Here is a 12,293-nt window from a genome sequence, read left to right as displayed (position 1 = left end):
TTAGAAGAGTAGTTTCAGTACTGTGGCAAGGGCGATATGCAGATTGTACATTGCTAAAAAGACTTTGAATTTAGATTAGATACAAGCTGGGATAGAACAACCTTTTCTAAGATTTTTTATATGAATGGGAGATTAGAAACTGGGCAGTAGTTCTTTAAATCATTATGGTCTAGTGTTGGTTTCTTCAGCAGAGGCTTTACAATGGCAGTTTTGAAAAATGATGGGAATTCACCGCATGAGAGAGAGGTATTAATAACATTAGTTAGTGAAGGCAATATTGGATCTGAGCACTCAGTCAGCAGTGATGTTGGAATTGGATCAAGTTCACATGACTTTGGTGCACTCTTCATCAGGATTGAACGTACGAAATCCATAGAGACAGGTTCAAATGCTGCTAACGGTTGACGCTGAAATTCTGTATCCCAACTGTATGGTGACGATGAGTCAATTGAAATTGTGGTGTCAAGCTTATCTCTAATGGTTTGTACTTTGTCACAGAAGAAATTTGCAAACATGTCCGGAAGGTCGACTGGAGAGAAGGTAGTTGGAAGTGGTGTAGATTTATTCATTGACATTAGCTTGTTAGTAATCTCAAAGAGCTCTTTGCAACTGGAACTTTCCATGATCATAGTAGTGTAGTGGGCTGATTTCGCTGCATGGACTATATTTGTGACATTCTTCTTAGCGGCTTCATAGATTTGCTTATGAATAGTGAGTCTGGTGGAAAGCCAGAGCCTCTCAGCTTTACAGCGGTCTTTTTTAGCAGTGCGAAGCTGGTCCCTAACACTGCTATACCATGTAGAACACTTTTGAATTGATACTCTGCACTTGGTAACTGGTGCATGTTTGTCAAGCAATGAACGCAGGCAGTTATCAAGTTGTTCTGCGGTAGGAGGTAAGCAAGTTGTTAGGTTAGCATGGATGTCATGCATTAGTTTGATTCTATTTATCAAACAGAGGTTTCTCTTAGTAGCACATAAAGGTGGAGGGTTAGGGACTGATACATCAAGATGGCATATAATGCAGAGGTGATCTGATGCAAGGTCATGGGATACCAGGGAGGACCGTAGAATGTTATCATCAGGTCTATGAAGAATACAGTCTAAAATGTGACCATGTTTATGGGTGGGTTGGTTAACTGACTGTTTGAGGTTGAAAACATTAATGGAATGGAGTTTTGATGTGTTTGGGTTTCCGGGACAGTCAAAGTGAAAGTTGAAATCTCCAAGAATAATCAGGTTGCCACCTATTGAATTTGCATAGTCCAGGAGATTCGGAACCTGCTCCAAAAAGAGAGTGTCAGCCAGCTTGTTTTTTCTACTAGGAGAGGGCGGTATAGGCAGAAAAAAATGGACTGACCTTTGCTCCAGTGTGAGTGTGGTTTGGACTAGTTCAAACGATGTGTGGTTGAAATTGTATGTTGTGGTATGGTTAAGATGTTTTATCGTGGAGTTCTTTGTGATGACAGCAGTTCCACCTCCACGAGAATTATGGGGGAACGACTTGATGGAGTAACCAGTAGGTATTAGATCCGCACACTTGGGCTCATCTCCTGATGTTTTTAGCCATGTTTCTGTCAGGGAAAATATGTCCATGTTCTGGTCGTTGATAAAATTAAGTATTTCTGTGCGCTTTTCCGGTGGTCCTACTGACTGGGCATTGAATAATGCAATGCGCAGAGGTATTTCTTCGATAGCTGACACAAAGGTTGACGAATTAATAGGGTTTTGAATTTGGTTATCTAAATTAACGGTCGAATTGTTTTTAAATTGTTGAGCCGAAATAAGGGAGATAACTGGAATTCTTCCTCTTCTACGCCGGCCAGCTTTGAAACAACGTTTCTTTTTTCGCTTCTGTTTACATTTAGGTAATGATGAATGTAGTCCCAGTTCGTTTAGCCTTGAGCACAATGTAGTTTGGAGAGCCAAGGAGTGATCATTTAAAGCAATTAATGAGGGTCCATCGTAGCATAAACGGGAAGACTGGCGAGTATCACGTGATGGCAGTTTGTTCAAAAACAGTGGAGCAAGATGGCTGTGAAAAAGTCTAATTGCTCTCATTTCCAAAACAAGTTATGAAGAAACAAATACATATTTAACAGCCAATACATAATGAACACAATAACGAAGATGAAAACAGGCAACACGCACAAATATCATGAAAATAGCACTAAAAAAACGGAACAGCTGCTTCAAGCTGGTTAAGCGATAGCGGCCATCTTGCACCGCAAAGAAACAATGATAAACAAACCTGTGACAGAAATACCTTTTCTTCCCCCCAACAGTAAATTTAGATAACCATAACTATTAACAGTACCAACTGGTTTTTTCAGTCAACAGTGTCTGATTACACCATCATGAGATGCTTTATAATTCTTGATGATAGGATATCTGACAAATTCTTTTTGCTCCATATATATAATAGTATTTGTCTAAATTATAATTTGTCTTCAAATCAAGCTTTATAATCTTCAGGGTTTCTTATAACTTTATCAAGAGCAGAGTCCTTGACAGAGTCAGGGTTGTTATTTTTATTTATCATAAGTTCGTTTTAGTTCTTGATATCTTTTACCACCACATTGCACACACAACTGTTTTCCCTCTAACTCCAAGACCACACCGTAAACACGGTTTTGGACCAAGACTTCCTCGATGCACGCTTTGTAAATGCTGTCCGCAGAATTCATTTACACAGGATTTGTTACAAGGGGTTGAAGACCCTGCCATCAACCACTTGCACTGATTGCTTATTTGAGTCATCATATATACAATATCTGAATTTAAATACTTGTTTTAAATATAATATGGAAGAGTTTAGGAGATTATCTACAATCAGGTCTTGGAAAGTTTGTTTCCTGAATCCAGATTTGATCTTGACAGAATAACTCCTGACTTGCGGAGGCAAACTCTGGCTGATCTGACGAATAATCTGAATAATAATATTCGGAATGCTGAAAGAGAAATTTCATGATGATGGGGCATCTCACATGTGGTCGACATTCAAGCTTATACTTGATGATAAAGTCATTGATGTTACAATGAACGATGAGCAAGCGAAAGCGATTATCTCAATGATCAGATATATTTTTTCAGAATAAAATTTGTTGTATTATCTGAAACAGATTCTGCTGAGTGGATTATCCATGACAAATGTGACCCTGTCCTTGCTAATGGAAAAAGCGCTGTGCTAAGTAAAAATTCTAAGCCAGGTATGCTGACTGGTATTGACAGACCATATTATGCTCGAGCATATCGTATGATCGCGGTTATTTATGGAATTTATCAGCTAAACCCCAACGTTAATGATCTTGCACCAATGAGATTTTCAAAGCTGAACTGTGTAGCCGAATGAGTAACTGAACATTTTACAAACACGATGCGTGGAGATGGGTTAATGGCTCTACGACGTGAAAAAATAAACAAATGGGCTGAACCGGTGAAGGATACCGGAGCTACAATAATTGATGTTGCCTAGTTCGGAAATAAATTAAAATTTCCAGTAATCGTAGCAACGATAACCAGAGAGATTTGATATGAATCAAAGAATAAATCGAGAGGAACCCCAATTGAAATTATTGATCATTATGTGCATGCGTGGACCAGCGCAGTCACAATATTTCCACAAGATCGGACTAAGATTTTACACACACCCCACCCCCTCCCAGAGAACTCTGGGAGAAACATGTTTGATTTTATTCACGAAATAAGTAAAAACGATCCTGTATCAATATGGCTATTTAAGAGTTCAGATGATGAAAAATATGATCAATTTGTATTACCTAACAGCAAAATATATCATAAAGAATCTCTCCATGAAGAAATGAAAAATCTTGCACAGAAATTTTAAACAGAGAATACTGAGCAATTGTTGAATAATTGTTTCAAGGTTCCGTCAGTTGCAGCTCACTTTGCAAGAGAGAAAACTTCGTGGAAGCCAGCACGATTTGAATTTCTCGAAGAAGTACAACTAAGCTGCTTTGAATACGGACACGGTGGATTGTGGAATACCGAGTATGACCGCAATGATGTTATCTCGGTTGATATGGTCGCTCGTTATCTGGGACATTTTCTTGGTTACGGAGACTGTGCTGGATATTTTAAAAGATTGGACACCCCACACACGAGATGAAAAGAGTATCAATAAATCAACCCCTTCCTGATTTTGATCTAACTGGATTTGCTCGTATTGTATCATTTGAGTTTGCTCAGGGTCTTCATCCGATCTGTTATGTTTGGTTTGGTAGTCTCTTTTCAGAAATGTGCTGGGTACCAATAGTTTTATTACGATATTTGCTTGATTGTAAAATAAAATACTAATATCTTTGATTGTAAATGAGGCAGTTATAACATACCGTCCTCAGACTGAGGTTTGGCTACCACCACCTGATGATGATAAAACCCCAAAAGATCTTGGTAGAAGACTAATCGGTAAATTTACTCAAGGCGGGGCATATGATCATAAACAACATTATACACGATTAATTCTAGATGATGCTGAATATGATTTTGTAATCACCAATGCAACAAAGAGAGATATAGTTGAGAAAATGCCTACTTGTCTAATGGAACACAATTAGGTACAATTGTTGATTATATTGATGGCAAGTCACCTCAGTTTACTCATTTAATATCCTCAATGCTCGCTTATGTTTCTATAAATTTATTATCAATGATAAATAGATTCCCTTGTACTGTAGTCAGAGTTGCAACAGATTCATTTTATATCGAAAAAAAATATTCAGAATTACAGACTCAATTTACAACCACTGATGCATCATGGGGCGAGTGGAGAATACAACAAGAAATGTTATATAATTATTCTGAGTCCGTAGATGTTACGATTAAAGATATTTGTTACAAAAATAATCAGATATCAGAATTATCGTCTGCAGCATATGTGTATGATCCAGTATCCAGAAACAAGACTGTTTATCTAAATGGACCAGGGGGTTCTGGTAAGACGACTCAACTGATCAAATTATTTTGGCAGAGTTCAGATGATATGGTTGTTTTAACACCTATACACAGTCACAAGAGAAATGAAACAATGAGGAGTGCAATCATGTACTTATTATAGCATTATTCAATACAAGGGTGACACACGGACTCCTGATTGAATGGGAGAGAAACATATTCCAAAGATCATCATTTGGGATGAAGTATGTACAATGTCGCTAGATGCATTAAAAATGTTTCTCGATTGGCTGTTATTGAAAAATAAAGTGGTGGTCATGTGCGGCGATCATGGTCAACCACTGCCTTTTGTTGGGCCATCTCCGCACAGGCTTCTAAAGAATTTTGTAGATTATTACGATGAGATAACTGATGATCATAGATCTCTTGATGTAGAAGTAAGGGAATTTAAGAAATTAATCAGACTACAACTGAATAAAATTCAATGTGAAATAATGTGTAAAATAATTTCAGAAACTTCTATGAACAACTTTCTGCAAGTGTGGAGACAAAAAAATCATTTGATAGTGGCAAGTAGAAAGATAGTTCGTGATACACTTCAACAGCAGTTATTTCAGCTGCATAAAGAAATGTTTGCAGACCAATTTGTACCATTGTGTTATGGACCAGCTGATACACGACGACAGAATATCAATGTTGAAATACCAGGACAGACTGAGAAACAGAATCTCGTATTAAATGATGTTGTCGTAGTTGATGTCGGTGTTATTGAGGATGCATTACGTGCTGATAAATCCCCGTGGACACTGGGATACATGATGACAATTCACTCATCTCAGGGGCTAACCATCTCTGATACTCGAGTTTGGATTGTCGATCATGTCAAGCGGTCAAACTTAGTTTATCTCGCAGTGTCTCAAGTCAGAAGAATATCTCAGCTGATGAGAATTGTCATAGATGCTACAGAAACCTTCGATAAATGTCAAAGTGATAATGATATAGTAAGAGAAAAAAAATTGGTTATAAACAAAGTGAAAACAAAAAAAAAGAGACTTTGATCTCAGTGTTGGATTTGTCATAGCGCTGAAGCAGCAGCAGAATAATCATTGTGCAAGCTGCAATTGTATAATGTTGTGGCATTACTCAAGTAATAATCCAAGACAATTTACCATGGATAGAAAATATATTAGCCTTTTTCATACATGCGAAAATGTGACCTGTCTTGAATGTAATTTACGTAGGGGTGCTAGTTAAGTGATCGTGGTGGTACTTATGTATCCATAGGAATTACTTGTAATCGTTCGCGTGTAAATCCACGTTGAGGAGCAGTTGAATGTAATCTGTAGATTCTGGGTCTACCCGTGGATGTAATCACGCTGGAAATTTTGTGTGTGGTAATACTCCAGATAGGATCAGTCGCTCTTTTTTTACCACCTTCAAGTTCACTGGGTTCATATAAATATCTTACAGTCACATTACCTAATACTGGCTGCCTGAAAAATCACATCATTGTACGAGTATATGATTTTTTGTGATCGTGCTAATAGGTTTTATGGCAGTTGTTCGAGTAATTTCATTATTTAATGCAGCTATCACACTTGGTAATCTTGCAACCCATTTGTGAGATCTCGTATCTTGAATTGTTTCCTTTGCATATTGATATCCAAATAACTGCTCAGCGAGTGTTCGATTAAATCATTCAACAATTGCCTGATCACGATGAATTGCAGTATGTCCTCGTTTGATTTTGACATTATGTTTTTTCATCAGCAATGATACTACACCTTGAAATTCTCTTCCAGAATCAACTTGTAACAGCTGTGGCCATTGCAAGGGCCCACGCCGGTAAATTCGTTCAAACGCAGAAGCTACTTCAGTTGATGTCTTTGTTGATAATGGCTCTGCTTCCTTGTATCTACTTGCAACATCAACGACAGTTAGCGCGTATTTGTGCGTTAATCAGCATCTTCCAATTTTGATAGTATTATGTGGTAAAAACAAAATATCTACCTGATGAACTTCATTAGGAACACTGACATCAAAATGCGCATACTCAATTTGTTTAGCCAGTGGTAGATAAATTTGCCATATTGCCTGTTGTGCTAACCATTTTTCAGCAGCAACATGTCCAACACCTGCTGCCTCAGCGAGTTTACTAATCGCTGCTCTACCCCTCCAGTATCCTCTTGGGCTATAATAAATCGACCTCATTCTGATAATAATCGGTTGATTAATTACCAGCTCCTAATGCAAGCTTACCCTTCATCACAGATCTCACCAACCAATTAGCTAATGATTCTTTGAAAGATTTAATTTTTATAGAATTTAGCGCACGAATTAATTTCACATCTGCAATTTGTCTACCTTGTAGGTTTTTACTTTTATAAGCTACATCATGAGCATGACACACTTTATCAATAGCGTTTACTGGATACTCACCGGGTTTTGGTTGATCTTGGTTATCAAGCCTGATATCAAGTCAAGTACCAGGACCACAGTAATTATATCCTGGAAGATGTTTTTCTCCTGGATATTTCACCCATGGTGTTCCTGGTAACTTTGTTAACTGAGTGGCAACATCACTTACTCTTTTTATAATATATTGTTTGGATTAGAAATAAATTAAAAATTTTTTGTACCACATTGTTCACACTTACCTGTAACTGCTGATCTGTTATTTTTTATTGTAATAGCTGTTAGTTCACCTGTCTGAGGGCATGTCCTGCATTTCACACAATATAAATCCATATTATTTTTTATATTTCTATAACATGGAGGTCACTGATTTCTCGGGAACAAAAAAGCACGAACCAGTCAAGCATCATCCAGCATTACCAAATTCTTTCCAAATGATTATAATTGGGCTGTCCGGGTCTGGTAAGACACAACTGTTACTTAATTTGATAATGAAATGTATGTAATGGGATAAGTTGTATTTGATAGTTCCATCAGCTGATGTTATAAAGTGTTAAAAGACTTTAACAAACATGCAGCAATGATGAGAGATGAAAACATCATTGAATTTATCACTGATATCAATGATGCACCGTCCATGGATGACCTTGATAGGTCTATTAACAATTTAGTTGTATATGATGATGTGATGCTGGACAAAAAGTTAAATCCAGCTCAGATATTCTCACGGGAAGACATAAAAACACAGCTGTGATTTATGTTACTCAACGGTACGCACAAATACCTAAAGTGATCACGGATAGCTGTAATATTCTTGCTGTGTTTAATGGTGTTGATACACATAGGTTGCGAAATATTTATCAGACTTGGTGCATCGGAGATATGGATTATAATCATTGTAAAAATTTATTTAGTAGCACACAGACAACCTGCATGGTTTCATAACAATAAATTTGTATGATCCTCGATCACGTTACCGAGTTGGGTTTGATAAAAAAAATGTAATTGACAGCAGCAACGAGGTCAAAGTCTCATACTCGGCACCCAGTCAACGCAATCCCTTTTTTTGCGTTTCTTTTTGTGATTTTCAGGAAGGCTTATTTTTGCAATTCGAGGGTGAGTGAATTAGAGTCTGTTTGCCCTTCCTGCTGCTTGTTTAGACCATGAGTTTATTGCACTGGGAGACTATCAGGTTCCTGCTTCTTTAAACATTGTATCATGGTATCTTGATGCAGCAAGTAGCTTGACATTGGTGACTCCACTTGTAATGGATGGAAGCTAATCTTGTGCTGACACAGTTTTGCTTATCCTCTCTGGCAGCCTTTGTATCTGTGCCTCTGTTGTGTCTACTTCTAGTGTTGAAAATCTGTATGGCTTAGCAAGCCTTGCTTTATATGTCATGCCTCCAAAAGTTTTAATACACCTTTTTCAGTCGCATTGTCATCATAGACAGGCCTGTCTTTTATACCATTTGCCTAAAACAAAATGGTAGTTTCTTAAAATATTTTATTTATACATTTGCTGGCATCAAACACAAAAAAATAAAACAAACAACAAAAGTCATCATCACTATAATCCAGTTGTTGACAGAAGGTAATGTACACACTTGTCAAATATTTCATCATGTGCTAATTTTGGTGTTTAATATCCTGAACTGAGAACTACAAAAGAAGCCAACTGCATAGTTGACTAGCAGAAGCTCTTCTGATACTATTTTATCGGTTCAACAAAGATCAACACTACTTTTACTCAAAAAGCTTACAACAACATATTCCATTTTAAAGAACTTCAAAGTACAATTTTGTTTTGAGTACTTACTTTCCTCTGCAGTGTTGTCTAATTAATACAGGCACTGATGTACATAAATATTCAAGTTACTGTTAAGCATAGAATGGACAACTTATAAATCATTTCATGAAAAGAAAATACAATTTATACAGGCTAAATGAAACTGTCATTCAAATGAATTGAATTTTTATTAAAATGTTTTGGTAAATATTCACCATTTAGCTACAGGTACCACTTCAGAAAAAATTGTACACGCTTGAAAGACACCATGGTCAGTTTCACATGAAGGGTCAATGAACTATGTACACAGTGTGTTGTATATTTCATCTGCTAGTTGATTAAAACATCTAGCCAGTATAAGTTCACACCACAAGATAATATACTTATGACAACACATTTGAAATACAATTTATTCATGGTTCATTCCCCATTTTGTTCCCTGTGCCTGTGCAGTGTCCTGGTGAACCCATGGCACATACCAATTAGTATGTGCCTTGAGAAACATGGTGCCACAATGTATTTCTGGCCCTACTTGTAAAAAATGTAATGGTGTTCTAGGGACAGTGTGTGTTATAATGGGATGTACAGTAGAAGAGTGGTTTAATTAGTTATACTGAACAAGATTGTATTATAATGGGTATACTGACAAAGATTATGTTATAATGGGGTATATGGAACAAGATTGTATTATAATAGGTCATATAGAACAACATTGTAATTTAATGGTGTATATTGATGTTATAATGGGGTATATGGAACATGACTGTGTTATAATGGGGGTCTGCTAAACATAAAACCACAAAAATAGGGTATTTAATGATGCTCACAATGGTCAGTTTGGTTCTCAAAGACTAAAATCTTGTCTGTAAAAACATTAAGAATGGATAGAACTGAATTAGTCCAATATATTAGAAACCTGGATAATGCCTGGATTATGAGCCATTTGGGGCAGGTGTCCTTTATACGCAGATGAAATCCAAGTAAATCTAAGAAAATGAGTTATAAATTACATTCTCAATGAGTTGGTACAGTGAAATTCTTCTATAGCATGATGGTTGGGTTCCACAGTGCCATAGTATTATGTAACATTTTGTGCAGCAGCCAACAAGTAGCTTAACTGAAGAAAATGATGCATGCTTAGCCATTAGGGTCTACAAAAGGGGTGAGAGTGGGAGGTTTTGCAGTACATCAGGAATTTTTTGTGAATTTTTTTTTTTAAATTTCAGGCACCATGGCACAATCATATGATATCCAAATTTGTGTTGTAATGAAGTGTTATTACAGGGTTTCACTGGATCTGTTAATATATCTGTTATGGCAGTTTTGGCAGCACAGTAGTCATGATGATTTTTCTACCTGCTTTTAGAAACTGTGCCAGAACGTGACTACCACCACCAGCACCACTTCACATCTGGATACGCAGAGACTAAAGATTCAATCGAGGCCTTCAGGGTGAGATTTAGAACCACTTGAGGACCATATTATTATTATAATTATAATTATTATTATTATTATTATTATTATTGTTGTTATTGTTGTTGTTGTTGCCTAACCCACAGCATGATGAGGCAAAGTAATCACTTTTGTGGTGACAGCAGCAGTGTGATAAGTTTTTTGTGAAAATATTGGCAAATTAGTGGGGTGGGTGGAAATGGATACACCTGGTCTTTCAGCACACTTGTCAAAATGAAGGTAATAAATTTATTATTTCATCTATAGCAGGTGCATTGTGGTATATCTGTCCAATTTGCATTTTGTGATGTACCAGGACCATGCAGTCCAGAACTGGGTAAAAATCATAGGTTTCTGGGGTTTATTCATCATTATTAATAAACTGTTAGTAATATAGCTGCATCTATATCCACCACTACGAATGCAGGTGTGAATATGTTGTTTTGCTGCCATTCTTTCATACTTCTGAATCCATTTTGGTGCAATTACATAGACTCAGGCCCCTTGATGTTGAAATTTGATTTTTTTAAGGCTTGTTTATATTTTCATATATACAATATATATTTGCCAAAAATTCAGATGCAAATGCAGGTCTAAGCAGTTTGTTATGAGTAATGAAAAGGATAAAGAATGTAGACACTGATCTCCCTTTGCATTATGTGATAGCAAATCAGGATCTGTGTTGTTTGCAGTTGGACTTGACTTATAAGTATGTTTGGTAGATAACCTAACTAAAACTTTGAGAAATTTAGTTGATTATTTCTCTTTTAAGTAGATTTCTTTGGTCACACATTTTGAGCTTTTTAATTATACAATTCTAATTATGCATAAGCCGTGCAACCTAAATTTGATAAACATATTTACATGTCTAATCAGATGACCTAATTAGATTTTTATTCTAAGTGATTTATATTTCTTTAAAATTTGTTTGTCCGTTTTAATTACTGAGACTTTTTGCAGTCAGTCTGTTTAGCATCATACCTCAGGAACAATTTTATGATCTAGCCAATTCAAATTTAATAGGACTGTTGATGTACACCTAATTTAATTTTTATACCCTTTGGCAATTTTTAAAAAAAGTTTTATCAGCCATTCACACTATTTGGGCTTAGACTGTGTGAGTTATTACTTCACTGTCTCCAGCACATATTTTTTTAATTCTTGATACAGCCATACTGTGGTTCAGGTCCTACTTAGTCAACAGGACACAAATTGTGTCCATAAATGGAAAACATTCCAGCCCAATTGATCTTTGTTTGGGTGTTCTCAGCCCCTTTCTCCTCATTCTGTAAATTCAGCAACTCCCAAGGAGGGATTTGTTGTACTACCCATATTATGTGCATCAGCCTTGGTACATATAAAAGGATATATACAGCTAACCCCAACTTAGGCGATAGTAGCATTCCCAGGAGTGGTCGCATTACTCAATATTGTGTAACTCAAAACCTTTGGTTTCACTGCCTCTAATCTAAATTGATAAATATATAATTCAATTAACTTTAATACCATTCATTTTAGCCAGTTATGAATTCAACTTTTTTAGTTTTAGACAAATAATGTCATTATTTTTAGTCTTTACTAAAAATAATTAAAAGAAAAAATAATTCATATCAAATCGCATTAATGGAAAATTTGCACAAGTCAAAATTGTTTAAGTTGGTGGATACCTGTATAGAGTCACACTGCATGTCAACCGTTCTCTCATCCTAGGTCCATGGCAACAGA

At 36.4% G+C, this 12,293-nt stretch overlaps 1 protein-coding gene across 3 annotated transcripts in view; it reads left to right on the top strand.

Annotated features, from left to right (window-relative positions):
• LOC149801965 (alpha-1-macroglobulin-like) overlaps positions 1 to 12,293 on the top strand; it is a 251,727-nt gene that overhangs the window by 131,181 nt on the left and 108,253 nt on the right. For all 3 annotated transcript variants that reach the window (XR_016420765.1, XM_089956363.1, XM_089956364.1), the window contains one exon: positions 10,483 to 10,568. Coding sequence is in view for 2 of the 3 variants with exons in the window: in XM_089956363.1 (XP_089812489.1) it covers positions 10,483 to 10,568 (86 nt within the window). In the remaining variant the exon portion in view is untranslated. The remainder of the gene's footprint in view (positions 1 to 10,482; positions 10,569 to 12,293) is intronic.

This window comes from Sinohyriopsis cumingii, chromosome 4 (genome assembly GCF_028554795.1).
Source record: "Sinohyriopsis cumingii isolate HCF-2022 chromosome 4, ASM2855479v2, whole genome shotgun sequence".
NCBI classification, from domain to species: domain Eukaryota; kingdom Metazoa; phylum Mollusca; class Bivalvia; order Unionida; family Unionidae; genus Sinohyriopsis; species Sinohyriopsis cumingii.
Note: the sequence above shows the minus strand (reverse complement) of the source record. Positions and strands in the feature narration are given on the sequence as shown.